This window comes from Podarcis liolepis (assembly GCF_965112155.1).
Source record: "Podarcis liolepis genome assembly, chromosome: 18".
NCBI classification, from domain to species: domain Eukaryota; kingdom Metazoa; phylum Chordata; class Lepidosauria; order Squamata; family Lacertidae; genus Podarcis; species Podarcis liolepis.
The window spans coordinates 3888838-3911297 of NC_139572.1; the positions used below are offsets into that span (position 1 = coordinate 3888838).

Consider the following 22460-nt stretch of genomic DNA (forward strand, 5'->3'; position numbering starts at 1 on the left):
ACTCCCACCTGCCACAAGGTGGAACAAGATGGAACCCCCCAAACAAAAGAGAACCCAAACTTTATTAGCTGCTAATCCCCATGTTAAATTAAAGATAAAGGGACCCCTGACCGTTAGGTCCAGTCGTGGCTGACTCGGGTTGCGGCGCTCATCTTGCTTTATTGGCCGAGGGAGCCGGCGTACAGCTTCTGGGTCATGTGGCCAGCATGACTAAGCCGCTTCTGGTGAACCAGAGCAGCGCACCGAAACGCCATTTACCTTCCCGCCGGAGTGGTACCTATTTATCTACTTGCACTTGGACGTGCTTTCGAACTGCTAGGTTGGCAGGAGCTGGGACCAAGCAACGGGAGCTCACCCCGTCACAGGGATTCGAACCGCCGACCTTCTGATCGGCAAGTCCTAGGCTCTGTGGTTTAGCCAGCACTGATTGGCAGTGCCTGGTCTTTCAGATCCATCACCTGCCCCTTCTATCTCCTCCCTGATCCTATTAACTGGAGGGACCAAGGATTGGAGCTGGACCCTTCTGGATGCAAAGCAGGGGTTCTGTCACTGAGTGCAGCCCCCCTCCTCTAAAAAATAGATTTACAGGGGTCAGCAAACTTTTTCAGCAGGGGGCCTTTCCACTGTCCCTCACACCTTGTGGGGGGCCGGACTATATTTTGGAAAGTGTTTTATTTAAACAGAGATGCAGTTTAAATAAAAGCACACATTCTACTCATGTATAAACACCAAACAGGCCCCACAAATAACCCAGAGATGCATTTTAAATAAAAGGACACATTCTACTCATGTGAAAACACGCTGATTCCCGGACCGTCTGCGGGCCAGATTGAGAAGTCGATTGAGCCGGATCCAGCCCCCGGGCCTTAGTTTGCCTACCCATGAAATAGAACAGCCTTTCTCAAGCTGTGGGTCCCCAGATGTTGTTGAACTACAACTCCCATCACCCCTAGCTAGCAAGGCCAGAGCTCAGGGATGATGGGAGTTGTAGTCCAACAACATCTGGGGACCCACAGGTTGAGAAAGGCTGAAATAGAAGAAGCTGTCCTCTAAGCAGTCTTCCCACGATAAATGGGGCTGCTTTAGGTTTAAGGTTCGTTAAGATCACACAAAGCAGACATGATGTGGAAAAGAACCCCGTTTAATTACAGCAGTGGTAATCTGTACAGAAAACAACAATTGTATGTACAATAGATAGGGCTTATATACAAAGCGATCTATTTAGGGATTTGGCTGCCGTTGACAAAGGCATTACTGGATGAACTCCTTGATGGGAGCAATGATTTGCCTGGCACCTTCCCTGTCCACAGGCGATGCCCCCTTCCTCTGCTGTTTTAAGCCCAGAGAGACTTCCCCTGACTGTGGAGGTTCCATCACTAGCAAATTGACACATCTGCCCTCCATAAAAAAGACCAGAAGAGCCTTGGGGGATAACTCAGTCAGTAGAGAAGGAAACTCTTAATCACGGGGTTGTGGATTCGAGTCCCGCATTGAGCAAAAGATTCCCGTGTCACAGGTGTCCCAATTCTACGATTCTGTGATGCTTGGCTGCCTAAGGCTGTAGTCATCGCCACAATTAAAAAAAGGTAAAGGGACCCCTGACCGTTAGGTCCACTCTTGTCCGACTCTGGGGTTGTGGCGCTCATCTCGCTTTATTGGCCGAGGGAGCCGGCATACAGCTTCCAGGTCATGTGGCCAGCAGGACTAAGCCGCTTCTGGCGAACCAGAGCAGCGCACGGAAACACCGTTTCCCTTCCTGCCGGAGCGGTACCTATTTATCTACTTGCACTTTGACGTGCTTTCAAACTGCTAGGTGGGCAGGAGCAGGGACCGAGCAACGGGAGCTCACCCCGTCATTGCGGGGATTCGAACCGCCGACCTTCTGATCGGCAAGTCCTAGGCTCTGTGGTTTAACCCACAGCGCCACCTGCGTCCCTGAGAATTTAAAGTCCACGAAGAAATACCTGGTTTGATTTGTGCTTGGGGGTCTGTTGGCCAGCCAGCAAACCCAGCTATTGAAGTCTCGAGTCCAAGAATTGTGAAAGAGGGAGAAATGGAGGAGATGTTGGGCCCACACCTCTAGGGATAGTTTCTATCCAGTCTCGCTTCGTGTTCAAAACTTTGGGGCATCTGTTTGCCTCCTGCCCGCTACCCTGACCAACTCAAAACTCACTGAATTTCAAGTGCGGTCAGAAGCAACCTGTGCTTAGGGTCTTGGCCTCAAAAAATGTCAAGGAGGGACCAGCGTTTGACCGGACAGCTAGGCTCGGATGACCTAAACCCCTTAGGATTCCGGCGTATGGTTTCAGTCTTGGCAGAAGTTGTTCCTGTCGATTGGTGCATAGCTGTCAACTGTCCCTTATTTTGCGGGAAAGTCCCTTATCCCAGCGCCATGTCCCGCTGCTGTCCCTTACTGATGATGTCCCTTAAATTTCCCAGGTTTCAAAGGAAGCAGCTCCTCTCCCTCCCTCCCTACCGGCCAGGGAGGAGGGAGGCTCCAGCTGTGTTGCTTGGCTGTGTTGCTCACCCAATAAGGAGTCTAAGAACGACGGGGGGGTGGAGCTTGCATGCCTTTTCCGATCAAATCGGCCGCGTTGCCTGGGGACTCGCCTTTGCTCAGCGCTTCCCAGCGGAGAGGTGACGGTGGTTTTCCTTGCTGCGTCCCCCTTGCCGGGTTGCTGTGCTGTGGGAACCACCGCTTGAGGCTTCATTTGGCTGCTGGCTGGGCTTTCTGCCTTTGGCTCGGAGGGGCTCAGAAGTTGAACATACCTGTGCTTTCAAAATCCCTTATTTTGGCTGCTGATCCCTTATTTTTGAGGCTGCTGGTCCCGTATTTTCAAATCTGTAAGTTGACAGCTATGGATTGGTGGGTGGGGAGAGTCGACCGCCCTCCGCTGGGGTAGTAGGGGGCCTCTGCTGGACTTGCCTCTTCTCTGTGACCCCAGGAAGCGTGGAAAGAAACCTCTCGAGTCGTCCTGCGGGTTCCCTCTAGTAGCAGCAGCTGGCGGGAGAGGCGCCCCAGAAAAATTCAGGGGGAAAACACGGTAAGTGCTGCAGAGAGAACAGCACTGGAACTGGTGGGTGTCGGTAGAGCCGCCGGATCCTAGCTGCGCTGCCGCCACAAGCGACGGGCCACGTAACCAGTGATGACAACCCCTAGGAGCGAGCCGGTGCTTCCGATGGCGACGGCGGTTTCTGTGCTGAACATCGCTGGAGAGAGACACACAGAAAGGGGGACAGCGTGAGCGGTACAATTCCGCGGTTCCCATAACCGCAAGAAGCCTGGCGCAATCTATGGGGAACCTGGTGCTGAGGCAATAACTCCCCCCAACACCCCCCTCCACTTTAGAAATTCAGTGGTACCTCGGGTTAAGTACTTAATTCGTTCCGGAGGTCCGTTCTTAACCTGAAACTGTTCTTAACCTGAAGCACCACTTTAGCTAATGGGGCCTCCTGCTGCTGCCGGAGAACGATTTCTATTCTCATCCTGAAGCAAAGTTCTTAACTTGAAGCACTATTTCTGGGTTAGTGGAGTCTGTAACCTGAAGCGTATGTAACCTGAAGTGTATGTAACCCGAGGTACCACTGTAGCAATCTATGCCAGAAAGTCTGCCACGCATCTCCCACGAGGGATGGTCTAACTCAGGGGTAGGCAAACTAAGGTCCGTGGGCCAGATCTGGCCCAATCGCCTTCTCAATCCGGCCCGCGGACGGTCCAGGAATCAGCATGTTTTTACATGAATAGAATGTGTCCTTTTATTTAAAATGCATCTCTGGGTTATTTGTGGGGCATAGGAATTTGCTCATCCCCCCCCCAAAAAAAATAGTCCGCCCCCCCACAAGGAAGGACAGATCCTGAAGCTGAGGTTCCAAGACTTTGGCCACCTCATGAGAAGAGAAGACTCCCTGGAAAAGACCCTGATGTTGGGAAAGATGGAGGGCACAAGGAGAAGGGGACGATGGAGGACGAGATGGTGGGACAGTGTTCTCGAAGGTGCCAGCTTGAGTTTGACCAAACTGCGGCAGGCAGTGGAAGACAGGAGTGCCTGGCGTGCTCTGGTCCAGGGGTTCACCAAGAGGCGAACATGACTAAACGACTAAACAACAACAACACAGAGACCCTAGGGATTCAAAAGGCCAAGAGGGGGAGGACCCCCTAGGTGACGATGGGCGGTTGTCCTGCGACGGACAGCAGGGCTTTTGCAGAGGCCAGAATGAAACGACCTAGAAAACCTGAGGAGGCCTGCCTCCAGATTTGAGGCACTGCTGAAGAAGGGAAAAGGAGCCCCTGTCTACTCACCGTTAGGCACGATGGAGATGGTCAAACTGGCTATCCGGGGCTGGCTGGCTATCACGACACACCGGTAGACCCCTTGATGCTCCAGGGAGACACTCTCCACAACCAGGGTGGACCGGCCCTCGCCTTCTTCCTGGCGGTACCGGGACTTAGCCACGGGCGTCTCCACCCACCGGACCGGGACGTCTTCTCCGCAGTTGGCTGCGTGGCATGTGATCCGCAGGGTGCCCCCCGTGCTGCCTTGGGTGGGGACAGGGGTGATGACGGGGCGGCAGTGGTCTCTAGAGGGGTCCGTGGTGGTGGAGGTGCTGTGTGGCTTTTCAGCCGCAAGCGTGGCGAGGCTGCTGGACGTGGCAGGGACGGACGTAGTGGTAGGTGGTTCATCTGTCAAGCGAGGGGGTTGCGAAGTCGCTGGCATCTCCGTCAACGTCAAGACAGGGACCGGCACAGTGTTGGCCCCGGTCCCAGAATTCTGAGAGCTCGTCTGCACCGCCGCAACAGGATTCCTCGTTGGGGAAGGGCTACTTGTTTCCGGAAGGGGTTCTGGGGTGGGAGAAGCGGTCGACGTTGTGGTCGGGGGCCCGGTGGAGAGAAGGGGAAGGCCCTGGGTGGTCGCTGGCGGCTCGGTGACGGCCGACTCCTGAGTAGCCACGCGGCTCGTTCTTTCCGTCACGAGAGCAAAGGTGGCCTCCTCTGTAGCGCTGGGCACCTGTGTGGCTGCGAACCAAAAGTTTTTGCATCTTTTTTAAAAAAAGGCATTCACAAGATTTTCACTGGCAGATTAATCAACTAGAGTTTAGCTTCCCTAAACAGGGCTGCCTTCAGATGTCTTCTAAAAGTCAGATAGTTGTTTCTTTCCTTGACATCTGATGGAAGTGCGTTCCACGGGGCGGGTGCCACCAGTGTCCGTGCTGGATGATGGGGGTGGAGACGCTCCTTCAGGGATACTGGGCCTTTGAGGCCGTTTAGGGTTTTCAAGGTCAGCCCCAACACTTTGAGTTGTGCCCGGAAACATACTGGGAGCAAATGGAGGTCTTTCAGGACCAGTGTTATGTGGTCCCGGCGGCCACTCCCAGTCCCCAGTCTAGCTGCCGCGTTCTGGATTAGTTGCAGTTTCCGGGTCACCTTCAAAGGTAGCCCCACATAGAGCACATGACAGCAATCCAAGCGGAAGATAACCAGAGCATGCATCACTCTGGCGAGACAGTCTGCGGGCAGGGAGGGTCTCATCCTGCGTACCAGATGGAGCTGGTAGACAGCTGCCCTGGACACAGAATTGACCTGCGCCTCCATGGACAGCTGTGAGTCCAAAATGACCCCCAGGCTGCGCACCTGGTCCTTCAGGGGCACAGTGACCCCATTCAGGACCAGGGAGTCCTCCACACCTGCCTGCCCCCTGTCCCCCCAAAACAGTACTTCTGTCTTGTCAGGATTTAACCTCAATCTGATGGGACAAATTCAGGGAGGATAAAGAAATCAGGGACGCAGGTGGCGCTGTGGGTTAAACCACAGAGCCTAGGACTTGCCGATCAGAAGGTCGGCAGTTCGAATCCCCGCGATGGACCGAGCTCCTGTCGCTCTGTCCCAGCTCCTGCCAACCTAGCAGTTCGAAAGCACGGCAGCGCAAGTAGATAAATAGGTACCACTCTGGCGGGAAGGTAAACAGCGTTTCCGTGCGCTGCTCTGGTTCGCCAGAAGCGGCTTAGTGCTGCTGGCCACATGACCCGGAAGCTGTATGCCGGCTCCCTTGGCCAATAAAGTGAGATGAGCGCCGCAACCCCAGAGTCGGTCACGACTGGACCTAATGGTCAGGGGTCCCTTTACCTTTACCTTAAAGCAATCAGGGGCTTAATAGGCGTGAAGGCAGGGAGGGGAGCATTGCTCTTAGGCTTGGGTCTCCTCCATGTGGGTTTCACACGCGGTCAAAACTTACTTTGGGGGTTCACGACGGCCACCCTGGATTGGCGGAAGGTGTCCGTCTCGACCTCCAGAGTAGCTTCGCACTTGTAGGTTGCTCCCTCTGCGGCCGCCGGGACCTCAAGGACGGAGCTATAAAACATCAGCTGCTGCTCAAAATCCACCATGTCGTCTTCCACCTTCGTAGCCTCCAGCCTCTCCTCTCCCCGGAACCAGGTCAGCGTCAGGGAGCCCGGAGGGTACACCTTGCTCAAGGAGCAGACGAGACGAGTGGGCTGCCCAGTCCTCATAATCTTTGGCTCAGAGTCCAGTTGCAAGGCATCGGAGAAAGCTGGAAAACAGCCCGTGGGGCATTAATAATAATAATAATAATAATAATAATAATAATAATAATAATCTAAATTTAATGATTACTTAGTTAAATATGTCAAGCTAAATCAATTGGAAACAGTTTACTTAATTGGCTTAGGATTTTATATAAGTTAAGTGATGAATTAATATGCTTAATTTCAAAATGGAAAGATCTAAGGATGTTAACGTTCCAAGTTAAATTTTGTGAGAACCGTTAAAAGGATTTGCATTGACATTCAACCAAGGGGAAGCGAGGAAGTCACTTAACAATGTTAATTGGTGTAATTGTTAATAAGGTTATGATTTATGTTTGTTTCATGTGTTTGTTTACAGGCAGGCTTACAGGCAGAATTGGAAACCAGGAAGAGGACCTCTTTAATAAAGAATGGGGAAAGTTTATAATTTAGTTGAAAAGCTATTGTAAAGAGTTACCGTATTTTTTGCACCACAACACTCACTTTTTTCCCCCTAGAAAGTAAGGGGAAATGTCTGTGCGTGTTATGGAGCAAATGCCTGCGGGTGGCGGGGGGGGGGGGATCTGCTGCAGTCGTGAGCAGAGGATCCATGGTTCCCCTTCCTTCCCTCCTCCGTGGTTACAAAGCATGGATCCACATGGATCCTCAGGATTTTTGCATTGGGCTACTCCAAACTGTCAGATCACATGTCTGTGGCTACAGCATGAACCACAAAAATCATATATCCACTATTTCTTTTAGAATATTTTTTTCTTGTTTTCCTCCTCTAAAAACTACGTGCGTGTTATGGTCTGGTGCGTGTTATAGAGCAAAAAATACGGTACATACATTGGTAGGATTGACAGAAAACTTGTAGTAAAAATTTGAACTACGGATGGACAAATGATTTATAAAAATATAGTTATGAAAGGGGTGTAGAGGGGGGAATCACTACATTAAGATCTGCACTGGTTGGAGGGGATGCTAAGCAGCACGTTGGGGCTGCCGTCCTCCTGGCGCGAGGAGTTCCATCGGCCCTTCCTTGCCCGAGAGAGAGGGAGGGAGGGAGGGAGAGAGAGAGAGACTGACTCTTGCCCATGCCGCACGCGAGCCCAGCATGAGGCGGTTGCGGCACCGCGGCAGCCGCTGAAGGGGCGCCCTTCTGCGTCCCTCCCCATCCCCATCCCCTTCTCTTCCTCCTCCCTCAGGCCACCTCCTCAGCCACCGCCGCCGCCTCCGGCTTCCCCTGGCAGCGCGGTGGAAGTCTCGCAAGAGAGGGGCTGCCTGCCTGCCCGCCGCCACCCGTCTCCTCACGACGCGCCCCGAGGCGGAAAAGGGAGAGACGGAGACACGGCAGCTCGTGCGCATGCTCTCTCTCGCGGCGGAGGACCCCGAGCCGCTGCTTCCCTCCCGAGCCGGGTGAGCATGAAACCCGGGAAATTCAAGGGACATCATCAATAAGGGACAGCAGCGGGACACGGCGCTGGGATAAGGGAGTGTCCCGCCAAATAAGGGACGGTTGACAGCTATGGTTGGCAGATTCTGATTGACACCTATCAGCCTAATGCCAAAGGACGGGGCGGAGAGGTCCAGATTCCTAGACCAGCTGCCTTAAACCCTTCTGAGTGAGCCCAGTTTGCACCTCGATTTGCAACACCTTCTGCATGAAAGCAGGCGTCCTTGACACCACATGAGGCCCCTTTTGCAGGCAGCTGCGACCTCAGGGGCGGAGCGGGCGCTTGGCATGTAGAAGGTTCCCCCGGCCGCCCCCTTCGCCTCCACCTCTGCACTTACAGTACACCTGCAGATCCACCTTCTTCTGTCCGGAATTCCCCCTGCACTGCCCTGTACAGAACTTGGCGCCTTCCATGCTGACAGTGGCTTTGGCGATGGTCAGGACGCTGTGAGTCTTGTTGGAGAAGACTTCGCCCTGCTCGATGTCCAGGCCTTCCCACTGGACCTTGCCGCCGGGGCAGTCCGTGGAGCAGGTCAGCCGGACGGAGCCTCCCAGTTCCACCAGTGCCTTCCGAGGGTGGACGGTCAGGACGGAACTGGGAAGACCTGGCATGGCACAGAGGGGGAAGAGAGGTCAGTGTTGAGGGTGGCATGGATGGGGTCAATATGAAACTTTTTAAAAAACATTTATATTTTAAAAAGCCAGCTTTTTTAATTAGAAGTGCCTTAGATTTAAAAGGCGTTGCAAGGGCAATTTCGAAGCCATTTCTGAAGGGGTGACATGTTAACATCTTGTGGTCTCAACTAGGGCCAGGGCCTTTTCAGTACTGGCCCCGACTTGGTGGAATGCTTTATCACAAGAGACTAGGGCCCTGCGGGACTTGACAGCTTTCCGCAGGGTCTGCAAGACAGAGCTGTTCCGCCTGGCCTTTGGTTTGGGCTCAGTCTGACCCTTATGTTTCCCTCCCCTTACGGTTTTGATCTATGGGCTACTTTTAAAATGAGGCTGCATTTGAAATTACATTTGAAACTGTATTTTAAATTGGTCCCCTCCCCACCCACCTATTATGTTTTTACTGTAATTTTACTGGTGTTAGCTGCCCTGAGCCCGGCTCTGGCCGGGGAGGGCGGGGTATAATAATAATAATAATAATAATAATAATAATAATAATAATAATAATTACAGTGGTGCCTCGCAAGACGAAAATAATCCGTTCTGTGATTCTCTTCGTCTAGCGGTTTTTTCGTCTTGCGAAGCAAGCCCATTGACGGATTAGCGGATTAGCGCTATTAGCGGCTTTTAGCGGCTTATCGGCTTATCGGATCAGCTGATAAGCGGCTTAGCGGCTTAGAAAAAGGGGGGGAAGGGGAAAAAAACCCCGCAGGAACTCGCAAGACATTGTCGTCTTGCGAAGCAAGCCCATAGGAGATTCGTTTTGCGAAGCACCTCCAAAACGGAAAACCCTTTCGTCTAGCGGGTTTTCCGTCTTGCGAGGCATTCGTCTTGCAGGGCACCACTGTATTATTATTATTATGGCCCACACATCTAGTGGCAGTCGGTTCTGTAAGACGCCCCAAGATTTTTGTATTCCTTCCCCCCGCCCAAAGCGAATTTCGCATCCTTTCAGCGATTTTTCGCCTTTTCGCCTTGTCCTTTCACTGCCACTACAACACCCCTGGGCAGCCTCGTTCCATTAAAAGGCCCCGGAGCCGACTTCCTTGGGTGAGATGTGGAGGAAAGCAGCCAACGAAATCTGTTTAGTAGTGCAAGAAATCTTCTTTTTAAAAAAATAATAATGGGGGGAAACAAAACAAACAATGCACATTTTCCTTTTGCAAATGGCATTTTGTCGAGATGGAAAACATTGCAATTTTTTTCTGGTTGGGACGGTCTTGGGAAAATTTCCTTTTTATTATTGTAATAATAAATTACAATAACGCCAGATGCGTGGGGTATTATTAGGGGAAGGACGTGGAAGGCAGAGGGAATAGCATTTATTTATTTTTCTCTCTTTTTAAAAAATTACATTTCCCCCCCTTCAAATAATATTTATTATTTTCAGTAGATAAACAGTAAAAAAAAAAAGATTAACAGTAATAAAAACAAAGAAAAAGAGAAAAAAGAAAAAAGATACACCCAGCATATTATCACTTAATTAATTAAAATTAATCCATCTTCATAAACATAGTATTTGACTTCCTCGAATCTCTTCCATCTGAATTTCTTAGTAATTACCGTATTTTTTGCTCTATAAGACTCCCTTTTCCCCTCCTAAAAAGTAAGGGGAAATGTGTGTGCGTCTTATGGAGCGAATGCAGGCTGCGCAGCTATCCCAGAAGCCAGAACAGCAAGAGGGATTGCTGCTTTCACTGCGCAGCAATCCCTCTTGCTGTTCTGGCTTCTGAGACTCAGAATATTTTTTTTCTTGTTTTCCTCCTCCAAAAACTAGGTGCGTCTTGTGGTCTGGTGCGTCTTACAGAGCGGAAAATACGGTATATGTAGCAGTTTCCAATATCAGTGTTTCAAAAGACCATGTCACGGTCCGAATCATATGACATAACTTTCCTTATCGTACATTTTCTTATTTGTAAATTCAATTCCAGTTTAATCCTGGGTAAAAATCCGACTTACCCCAGCCAAGCCTAACGAATACGAACAGCAGTCCCAAGTTGAAGGTTGCCATGTTCTTTGCAATTGAGTTATAGCTCTACCTACAGCTACACGGACTTAGTCCAGCAGCAGCAGCCTGTCTCGTTCCAAATTAATTAAAGTAGTTCCTTCCTTCCTTCCTCACGGCACTCTCGCCCTGGTGCAGTTTCCAAGTCTGCCTGAAATTCAATGACACCAGCACCTCTTAAATCCAAGGTGGGTGTCTCCGCCCACCCCTGTGTCGAGGGGGGGCGTCAAAAAACAATATCCACCCACCCCTCACAGCCTGCCTCTTCCCATAATCCGAGTGATGTTAGAATCCTGGATTTAGCCTTTTTTTCCAGAAATACTTTCCCTCCCCCTTTTAATCAAAGAATGAAGAGGAGCAATTAACTCTTCAACTTTGCTTATCAGCGGACGAATCCCGTTCTGTTTATTGGAGGTGTTCCAATAAACTGCGAAAAAAGCCGTTTCCCACATCAAAGCCGTTCAGGGGAATCCCACTGCGACCCTGAACGAAGGAGCCTTCCTGCTGGATCTCTGCATGATATGTGGTCACCGAGAAACCAGCCTGACTAATGGCGCTGCGTCGCTCAGATTCAGAAGTTTGGAACACTAATTTTCTCCCAAGCCGAATGCACAGCAGGATTACCATCCCTTAAAATAAAATAAAGAGTTTGTTTGTCGTGTTTCTGTCAGAGTCCATGATCTGGGCTAGCTCCAGAGCAGCGATTTGTGCAGGGCAGCCCCCTCTGTTGTTATTGTTGATGTTATTTAATTGTTTAGTCATGTCCGCCTCTTGGTGACCCCCTGGACCAGAGCACGCCAGGCACTCCTGTCTTCCACTGCCTCCCACAGTTTGGTCAAACTCATGCTGGTAGCTTTGAGAACACTGTCCCACCATCTCGTCCTCCGTCGTCCCCTTCTCCTTGTGCCCTCCATCTTTCCCAACATCAGGGTCTTTTCCAGGGAGTCTTCTCTTCTCATGAGGTGTCCAAAGTCTTGGAGCCTCAGCTTCAGGATCTGTCCTTCCATTGAGCACTCAGGGCTGATTTCCTTCCGAATGGAGAGGTTTGATCTCCTTGCAGTCCATGGGACTCTCAAGAGTCTCCTCCAGCACCAGAATTCAAAAGCATCCATTCTTTGGCGATCAGCCTTCTTTATGGTCCAGCTCTCACTTCCATACATCACTACTGGGAAAACCAGAGCTTTAACTATACGCACGTTTGTTGGCAAGGTGATGTCTCTATTTTTTAAGGTGCTGTCTAGGTTTGTCATTGCTGTTGGATTGCTTGCTGGACCTCAAAGGCTGAAGTAGGCAAACTTAATAAGGTAGTATTGTCCTTTGATAATATGGGCAGTTGTTAATTTTTACGGAGAGCTATACAATGTAGAGGGATGCGGGTGGCGCTGTGGGTTAAATCACGGAGCCTAGGGCTTGCCGATCAGAAGGTCGGCGGTTCAAACCCCCACGACGGGGTGAGCTCCCGTTGCTCGGTCCCTGCTCCTGCCCACCTAGCAGTTTGAAAGCACGTCAAAGTGCAAGTAGATAAATAGGTACCGCTCTGGCGGGAAGGCAAACGGCGTTTCCATGCGCTGCTCTGGTTCGCCAGAAGCGGCTTAGTCCTGCTGGCCACATGACCCGGAAGCTGTACGCCGGCTCCCTCTGCCAATAAAGTGAGATGAGCGCCTCAACCCCAGAGTTGGCCACGACTGGACCTAATGGTCAGGGGTCCCTTTACCTTTTATTATACAAAGAAGACTGAAAAAATATATAGAATACCTGGAGAAAAAATAAACTGCCTTAAGGGAGTTTCCTAAGTGGCTTTCCCCTGTTCTGTGCCAAACAAAGTTCGTACCACCTTGTTCCAGAATGCGCAAGAATTCAGCTCTCAGAGCTTTCCAAAGTATAGCAAAAACAACCAGCAAAAAAAGTAAAGCACTAAAATTCTACGCGCTCTGAAAAGCAGGCAGAGGGATCTGCAATGAGCGTGGAGCCAAGCAAAGGTTTGCAGGTGAGAAGTCTTCCCAGACCTCACACTTCCCCACTTCTGACATGCTTTTCTAGCTAGCGCACAAGATACCGCAATTTTCGCTCTATATGACGCACCAGACCATAAGATGCACCTAGTTTTTGGAGGAGGAAAACAAGAAAAAAAATATTCTGAATCCCAGAAGCCAGAAGAGCAAGAGGGATCGCTGCGCAGTGAAAGCAGCAATCCCTCTTGCTGTTCTGGCTTCTGGGATAGCTGCGTGGCCTGCATTCGCTCCATAAGACGCACACGCATTTCCCCTTGCTTTTTAGGAAGGAAAAAGTGAGTCTTATAGAGCAAAAAATACGGTACCTGCCCCCCACAGCCAACCCCAGATACTGGTCCTGGAAGCTGCCCAGAGTGGCTGGGGCAAGTCAATAAGATGTATAAAGAGCAAAATTGTCGTTATGGATGGAATGGGACGTCCCTATTTTCATCAGAAAAATGTTGGAGGGCACAAATATCAGAAATAAACAAAACGACGACAATGCCGCCATGGGTCTGGCGGTAATCGTTTTGAGCGTGGAAGACTCCTTTTTTCCCTTTTGCAATATTTGCACCCCTGCTAGTCCTGTTCCTCATTTCACCCCCAACACAACACTTGTTTAGTCGTTTAGTTGTGTCCGACTCTTCGTGACCCCCTGGACCAGAGCACGCCAGGCACTCCTGTCTTCCACTGCCTCCCGCAGCTTGGTCAAACTCATGTTCGTAGCTTCAAGAACACTGTCCCACCATCTCGTCCTCTGTCGTCCCCTTCTCCTTGTGCCCCCCATCTTTCCCAACTTCAGGGTCTTTTCCAGGGAGTCTTCTCTTCTCATGAGGTGGCCAAAGTCTTGGAGCCTCAGCTTCAGGATCTATCCTTCCAGTGAGCACTCAGGGCTGATTTCCTTCAGAATGGAGAGGTTTGTTCTTCTTGCAGTCCATGGGACTCTCAAGAGTCTCCTCCAGCACCAGAATTCAAAAGCATCCATTCTTTGGCGATCAGCCTTCTTTATGGTCCAGCTCTCACTTCCATACATCACTACTGGGAAAACCATGGCTTTAACTATACGGACCTTTGTCGGCAAGGTAATGTATCTGGTGTACCTTAACAGGAGTGGGGGGGGGGGAGAGGTGTCCGATGAAATTGGCATGGGGAATTGGGAAAGTTTCACAGATGCAGAAATCCTTTGGCCTTACGCTACCCTCTGGCCTTTGGTGGAACGGACACTTGCGTGGTAGGAAAACCCGCCTCAGTGTCACATATTGAAATCGCGTTTCCAACGAAATTCGTAAGCTTCCTTCTCGTTTCCCCTGAAAAACCGTGGAATCAGAGGAGGCCTTGCCAGTTTCTAATCTCTGTGTTTTCACTCCAAAAGACTTGTCAAAATAATGAAAAGGTCAGCTCGTAGACAAACAGAAATCCGTCCAGCTATGTTTGATACTGGCCTCACCCTTTTCCTTCCAAGGTTTGCTGTTTCAAAGGAGTCCAAGGCTGCGGGGACTGTGAAGGAAACTGGGACAGCCCCATGGAGGAGCAGCTTTGCTGCCTCTGCAGACCAATGTCCAAAAAATTACACCCATGGAAACAACAACAATTTATTACCATATTTTTCGACGCACCTGACCATAAGACGCACCTAGTTTTTAGAGAAGGAAAACAAGAAAACAAATATTCTGAACGAAACAGCGGATGTATGATTTTTGTGGTTCATGCTGTGGCCATAGACGTGGTTTGACGGTGAGTTTGGGGTAGCCCAATGCAAAAATCCTGAGGATCCATGTGGATCCGTGCTTTGTAACCGCGTTTTTGTGCCATTGCGGCCCCATGCAACAGTGGGTGCGTGGGTTTTTTGGTGCAGACTGTAGCCATGGACATGCTATGTGATCTGATGGTGAATTTGGGGTGACCCAATGCAAAATTCTTGAGGATCCATGGGCTTTTACCTCCCCCCTCCCAGGCAGCCTCCTTTATCGCTAGCCTCCCTTATCTCCCTCCTGATCGCTTGCTGATCAGCTGCTTCCTTTCAACACTCCCTTCCTTCTTGTTTGCCTTAGTGTCTTTTCCTTAGCTGTAGCAGTTTTTTGCTCCTCCTTTTCTTCTAATTTCTCTCCTCATTGCTTTAGTCTTCCTGTCTCCTCTCCTTGCAAGTTCGCTGTCTTTACCTCCCCACTCCCAGGCAGCCTCCTTTATCGCGTCCCTTATGTCCCTCCCGATTGCTTACCAATCAGCAGCTTTGTTTCAAACCCTCTTCCCTTTTTCAAAAAAACAAAAAAAACCACATGATCTGCTTTTTGCCCCTGGGCAATTCGGCTCCAGGGACCACGTATTCGCTCCATAAGACGCACAGACATTTCCCCTTACTTTTCAGGAGGGAGGAAAAAAGTGCGCCTTATGGATCGAAAAATACGGTATTTATACCCCGCCCATCTGGCTGGGTTTCCCCAGCCACTCTGGGCGGCTTCCAACAAAAGATTAAAAATTCTATTGGTCGTTTCATTCTTCTAAACCACTTTGAGGTTTTCCTTCTTGCCATCAAGCAGTGTGCATATTACAAAAATAAGTAAATAGATAATAAAGCATGCAATGTTAGTCCTGCTCAGAGTTCGTTGTTGGCACCTGTCTGTCTCGAGAGGGCCTTCTCGGTGGTGGCTCCTCCCAGGCGACAATAAACAACTTTCTAGAAGACATCTGAAGGCAGCCCTGTTTAAGGAAGTTTGTAATGTTTGATGTTTTACTGTGTTTTTAATGTTCTGTTGGGAGCAGCACAGAGTGGTTGGGGAGACCCGGCCAAATGTCTGGGATATAGGTCATAAAATATTATTATTATTATTATTATTATTATTATTATTATTATTATTATTATTATTATTACTATTATTATTACTATTAAAATAATGTGTAAAATTGCTTCATATCGGTGGAGTAAGTTGCTGCAGTAATAATAATAATAATAATAATAATAATAATAATAATAATAATCAGGACAATGTAAAATTGGGTGCAAAAGCAAGGCAGGAACAGGCAGACTGGCTTTTGCACAACATTTCCTTTTTAAAAAAAGTTGCCAATGGGTGTGGAGCGAACTAGGAAACAGGACATAAAAAACTGCCCCCGCAATCTTCTGCATGCAAAAGAGATGCTCTAGCAGTGAAGAAAGCCTAAAGTTCGCGAAAGACGAGAAATTGGGAAATGGCATAAGAAGATCGGAGGAGGTAAGGTCGACGGCGCTCATTAATGCAGTTTTATTTCCGCAAGATACCTCGCCTTGGCTGCAGGAATACTGCCTCTTGTTTATGGGAAAGTTGGTCTTCCTGGGAAAGGAGTTCCTTCCCGCCATTGGCTTGGCCGCGGCCAGCCTTGGAACGACTTCTAAGTAGAACTGTCCTCCCAAAAGAAATAAAATAAAATAAAACTTCTGCCAAGGACAAGGGAAGCTGTGGCTCTGTAGAGGCCGCACCCCAACTCTCCACAGTTCCCCCAGTATGGTCAATGTTTTAGGCAAGGATGGCCAGCAATTTCTGAAGGGCCTAAAGATCAGCATCTTTGGGGGAAAAAACTCCCTGGTCCTGAATGGGGTCACTGTGCCCCTGAAGGACCAGGTGCGCAGCCTGGGAGTCATTTTGGACTCACAGCTGTCCATGGAGGCGCAGGTCAATTCTGTGTCCAGGGCAGTTCCATCTGGTACGCAGGATGAGACCCTCCCTGCCTGCGGACTGTCTTGCCAGAGTGGTGCATGCTCTAGTTATCTCCCGCTTGGACTACTGCAATGCGCTCTACGTGGGGCTGCCTTCAAAGGTGACCCAGAAACTACAACTAATCCAGAATGCGGCAGCTAGACTGGGGACTGGGAGTGACCGCCGAGACCACATAACACCGGTCCTGAGAGATCTGCATTGGCTCCCAGGACGTTTCTGAGCACAATTCAAAGTATTGGTGCTGACCATGAAAGCCCTAAACGGCCTCGGTCCTGTATCCCTGAAGGAGCGTCTCCACCCCCATCGTTCAGCCCAGACACTGAGGTCCAGCTCCAAGGGCCTTCTGGCGGTTCCCTACCTGCGAGAAGCCAAGTTACAGGGAACCAGGCAGAGGGCCTTCTTGGTAGTGGCACCCGCCATGTGGAACGCCCTCCCTTCAGATGTGAAGGAAATAAGTAGTTATCTTCTCTTTAAAAGACATCTGAAGGCAGCCCTGTTTAGGGAAGTTTTTAATATTTAATGTTGTACTGTTTTTAACACTTGATTGGGAGCCGCCCAGAGTGGCTGGGGAAACTCAGCCAGATGGGCGGGGTATAAATACCGTAAGTCAGTTCTATAAAACACACTTTAGGGTCTTGAATCAACAGGCGAATAGTGGACCTTATTCTGATTGTCCCAGCGAAACACCTTGCCACCTTTGCTGTCACCTGTTCATCTTGATCTGTCAAGAGAAAGGACACTGGGGCAGTGGCTGGGTGACCCGGAATGGACAATAAAAGAGGGGTGATGATCTCATTCCTCATCTTTATAAAGAGGGCAAACCAGAAGGGCATGTGCCACCGATTCGGGACTGCCATCTCCACAGGGACATTTTTCGTGTGGGATCTGTTGGAACCGTCCCTCAAGTACAGCCGAGGACAAGACATTCAATCTTGAATATTGATATTGTATAAAAATGTGTTGTATTAACTACAGGTTATAACACTTAATTTAAATTTAACACTTAACTTAAAGGGACGTGGGTGGCGCTGTGGGTTAAACCACAGAGCCTAGGACTTGCCGATCAGAAGGTCGGCGGTTCGAATCCCTGCGACGGGGTGAGCTCCCGTTGCTCAGTCCCTGCTCCTGCCAACCTAGCAGTTCAAAAGCACGTCAAAGTGCAAGTAGATAAATAGGTACCACTCCGGCGGGAAGGTAAACGGCGTTTCCGTGCACTGCTCTGGTTCGCCAGAAGCGGATTAGTCCTGCTGGCCACATGACCCGGAAGCTGTACGCCGGTTCCCTCGGCCAGTAAAGCGAGATGAGCGCCGCAACCCCAGAGTCGGTCACGACTTGACCTAATGGTCAGGGGTCCCTTTACCTTTACTTATAACACTTAATTTCATATTACCGGTAACTTCATATTAATAAAGTTATTTATAATTATTAGTAGTTTACATCATATATTTACACCTCTTCTTATTTCATGTTACAACAAGTTTCTAGAGACTAGAGTATCAGTCTTTGTCAATTGTGTTTCTAAAGGAACTTTTGTTATTGCCAAATGCCAATGTGCTTGCGTTATTAAGTTTGTTATGAATAAAAAAAATCATTCTATGTTATTTCCCTATTAATAACCTTCTTCTTAATTGCACTTCACTATTAATATCCTTCTTCTTAATTGCATTTCAGTTCAACAATTACTTTGATAAAGTGGATGTTTTGTTATGTGCAAATGGCTTTAGATACCCATTGTTGTTGTTGTTTAGTCGTTTAGTCATGTCCGCCTCTTCGTGACCCCCTGGACCAGAGCACGCCAGGCACTCCTGTCTTCCACTGCCTCCCGCAGTTTGGTCAAACTCATAGCTTCGAGAACACTGTCCCACCATCTCGTCCTCTGTCGTCCCCTTCTCCTTGCGCCCTCCATCTTTCCCAGCATCAGGGTCTTTTCCAGGGAGTCTTCTCTTCTCATGAGGTGGCCAAAGTACTGGAGCCTCAGCTTCAGGATCTGCCCTTCCAGTGAGCACTCAGGGCTGATTTCCTTCAGAATGGAGAGGTTTGATCTTCTTGCAGTCCATGGGACTCTCCAGAGTCTCCTCCAGCACCAGAATTCAAAAGCATCCATTCTTCGACGATCAGCCTTCTTCACGGTCCATAAATTACCACGTAGCATATATTCAACACACAAAATAGCCAGCGACAATTTGTTGTTGACAAAGGACAGCTGGACATATAAAGGGCCCCATTCCCTTCAGTAGCTGAGGGCCGCATCAAAACCTAAATCCAGCCCTGGCAATGACCAATGAGATCCACATGGAGGCGCATGGATTTAGGCAAGTTTGGAGCACAACGGGAACACTCAAGGCTTTCTGGTATTCCCCGGTTTCTCCATTCTTGGAAGCTGCACTTCTGACCCCTTGATTCGAGTGCGCTTTCCTCTCACCTTTGACTCTGGGAGAGAAATTAATCTCCGCTTCCAGGGCAGAGAGAATCCAAGCCACAGAACGACAACAATGAAAATCCGTTCTGCGGCGCTTCGGAAACGCACTAGCAAGCACTCCACAAAAATCCCCAGCATTGTCTAAGCTTCTAGCGGACATATTTTCGGGTGGGGTGACCCCACTCTGGAGCAAAGAGCGTCCCCCCCCTCTCTCTCCTTCGGACGGCCGCCCATCGCCAGCAAACCACCCAAACCTTTGGCCTTGATTTTCTGCACAAAGGCAGGTCCGAAAATTTGCCGATTCCGGAAAGCCCTCTTGGGTGTTTAGCTAAGGCTGCTTGTTTTCCTGTCGTCTTATCCGTCGGGTCATCAGCTAATCAGTTTTTAACTGGTTTAGGAAGCGGGTTTTTAAACAGGGGTGTTTGTTTTCTTTTTTTAGAGGCTCGCCATCATGGAAAGAGGAGCTTAGGAACTGACAAAGAGGTTTTCAAGAAGACACAAGCCCTTGAGTCTCACTGAGACCAAGATTCTAGATCTCATGGTTCTCCACAAAGGGCGGGTTTAACTAGGAACTCCATTGCACTCAATGAATTTAGGTCAGCTGCAGACTAGGGAGGGACGCGGCTGGCGCTGTGGGTTGAACCACAGAGCCTAGCGCTTGCCGATCAGAAGGTCGGCGGTTCGAATCCCCGTGACGGGGTGAGCTCCCATTGCCCGGTCCCTGCTCCTGCCAACCTAGCAGTTCGAAAGCATGTCAAAGTGCAAGTAGATAAATAGGTAGCGCTCTGGCGGGAAGGTAAACGGCATTTCCGTGCGCTGCTCTGGTTCTCCAGAAGCAGCTTAGTCCTGCTGGCCACATGACCCGGAAGCTGTACGCCGGCTCCCTCGGCCAATAAAGTGAGATGAGCGCCGCAACCCCAAAGTCGGCCATGACTGGACCTAATGGTCAGGGGTCCCTTTACCCTTTACCTTACGACGTAAAGATCAGCGCTTCTCTGAGGTGGTCAAGAGGTCATCTTCTCAACCCCCTTTCCACAACCTGTCCTTCAGCGCTAAAGGGATGTTTACATCGAAGGATGTGAGGTGCTGCTGATTCTTTTAAAAAATGCATGCTTTGCTGCGCCACGCACTTCAAAACTCCAAGTTTGACAACCATAGGAATGCGCCGGCATACATTTCCTGCTGCCGAGTCTCCACAAATCCTGCCGCTGGGTCCCCTCCACAGTCCTCCTGGCCTTGGCATATCTGCAGATTTTCCAGCCTTGGAATGCTTTGCCCTTCACCCTGTCCTCCAAACCCATTGTTTCCCTCAAGTGGGATGGCAGTCTCCTCCTTGGGAAATGGATGCCTTCCTTTCCGGCCCAGCCAGGCTCTTATTTCTGGACACTTCGGCGCTTTGGGAGAAAAGCGCTGAGGCCACCAGTTCCCTTTCTTCTCAACCTCAAGGGTGACAGATGTCAGTCTGGAACGTCAAGTGTCCTTTATCCGCCGCCACCAACCCTGCTTGGCTTTTTCTCTCTTTCCTGAGGTCCACAGTTGGCAAGGGGGAATTTTTTTTTTTAATAACATAGTTATTGAAATTTCCAATAGTAATACAATAAAAAATCAAAAAGAAAAAAATAACAAAAATACAAAAATACAAATAATTAAAAACACATAAAATTTCCATTACTTATTTTCCCTTAACTTATTTTCCCAGACCTCCTCATACCTCCCTTTTTTGTATTCCAGTTCAAATTGTTTATTCAACAAATCCTTACCAATAAATTTTAAGCCTTAGGGAAATGTTTTAATTAAGGATTTTGTTGATAAGATCTTTGAAAAAGGAATTAATGTGGTTTTGGTTAAAAGATATTAAAGGGTTAACTAGAAATGAATCGATGAAAGAGAGAATGTAAAGAAACTGGCAAGGGGGAATTTGGAGGGCAAGACCAAAGGCCAGGGCAGCATTCTGTTTTTGCAGTGGCCGACTGGGCAGTCAATGCTCAGCAGTTGACGTGAGGAGGGTACAGGAGGGGGTGCGGGTGGCACTGTGGTCTGAAACACTGAGCCTCTTGTTGTGTCGGAATCTTCTTCCTTGCAACTTGAAGCCATTGGTTTGAGTCCTGCCCTCCAGAGCAGGAGAAAGCAAGAGTGCTCCCTCTTCCATGTGATAGCCCTTAAGATATCTGAAGATGCCTCTCACATCTCCTCTCATTCTCTGCTTTTCAAGTCTAAACACACCCAGCTCCTTCAAATACTCAAATACTCCTCACTTTGTTTCCAGACCCTTGATCATCTTGGTTGCGCTGCTCTGCACATCTCCCAGCTTGTCAACATCCTTCTTAAATTCTGCTGCCCAGAACTGGACACAGTACAGTGGTAAAGGTAAAAGGCAAAGGGACCCCTGACCATTAGGTCCAGTCGTGGCCGACTCTGGGGTTGTGGCACTCATCTCGCTTTACTGGCCGAGGGATCTGGCATACAGCTTCTGGGTCATGTGGCCAGCAGGACTAAGCCGCTTCTGGCGGACCAGAGCAGCGCACGGAAATGCCGTTTACCTTCCCGCCACAGTGGTACCTATTTAATTTCCAGGGGCCCAGGGGGTCACGAAGAGGCGGACACGACTAAACGACTAAACAACAACAAATATATAGGGTGCCTACATTCTGCATGGACTGGTTGCACGGCAACATGTGCCAATGGTTTGAGATACCTATTAGGTCCATAAATGACCCTATAGATATATTTAACACAAAGAAACAGCAACAATTTGGTGTTGACGAAGGACAGCTGGACATAGAAAGGGCTCCATTACCTTCAGTAGCTGAGGGCCTCATCAAACCTAAACCCAGCCTTGCACACAGCTAACTTTTCCCTGAACTTCTCTCTAAACTTGTCCGTTTGGCCGATGCAAATTCTCCCATGAAAGGCCATCCCCGCTAATGACCAGGAAGGATTAAAAAATAAATTCAATAGGAGGACATCATCATCAGGTTGCACACATTGCATTTTCGGTTAAAGGGGATTCTCTTGGCTGCTCAAATAAAAGGAAAAACCCCTGTAATTCCTGCTTGGTTGTCACCCACTGGTGAGGAGCCTTCTGAGAGACTGCCAGGAAACAAGGGAGAAAAGTTTATTACCCCTGCCGCCAGAGAAATCAGATACTACAAAATCCCCACAGATGGGAGAGGAAGCCTTGTTGATACAGACAGCGCATGCTATGTGCGGGGAGACGAGGTTTCGAGAAGCAGGAATGGCACAGGGCCACATGGAATGCATTCCTGGATAACGAAACTTGCTTTCTCGGGCTTCTTGTCCAAGAGCAGAACTTTCGTTTCATCCAGTTATCATTAAGGTCGACGGCGCTCGTTAATGTGGTTTGATTTCCTTACCCCGGCTGCAGGAAAAGCTTCTTTTGTTGATGGGGAATATGGTTTTCCTGGGGAATGGAACTGTTCCCAGCATTGGCTTCGCCACAGCCAACTTTGGAACTACGACTTCTTCTTTTTTCATAAATATGTTTATTTGGTTTTTCAAATCAAGATTTCACAGCTGTGGGTTAAACCACAGAGCCTAGGACTTGCCGATCAGAAGGTCGGCGGTTCGAATCCCTGCGACGATGGGGTGAGCTCCCGTTGCTCGGTCCCTGCTCCTGCCAACCTAGCAGTTCGAAAGCACGTCAAAGTGCAAGTAGATCAATAGGTGCCGCTCTGGCGGGAAGGTA

General features: G+C 49.3%; 1 protein-coding gene and 1 long non-coding RNA gene across 2 annotated transcripts in view; both read right to left on the reverse strand.

The window, feature by feature from the left end:
- Positions 1-1123: 1123 nt before the first annotated feature.
- MADCAM1 (mucosal vascular addressin cell adhesion molecule 1) lies at positions 1124-11304 on the reverse strand. Its single transcript, XM_083483952.1, has 5 exons — positions 10607-11304; positions 8314-8580; positions 6231-6545; positions 4301-5014; positions 1124-3210 (listed from the first exon to the last, which is right to left on the reverse strand). The coding sequence occupies exons 1-5, from the start codon at positions 10656-10658 to the stop codon at positions 3104-3106; spliced, it is 1455 nt and encodes a 484-aa protein (XP_083340078.1). The 5' UTR covers positions 10659-11304; the 3' UTR covers positions 1124-3103.
- The window catches only part of LOC310697648, a 272049-nt gene continuing 250712 nt past the window's right edge, over positions 1124-22460 (reverse strand). Inside the window, exon 2 of the long non-coding RNA XR_014521135.1 lies at positions 1124-1879. This is a non-coding gene — a long non-coding RNA (uncharacterized lncRNA). The remainder of the gene's footprint in view (positions 1880-22460) is intronic.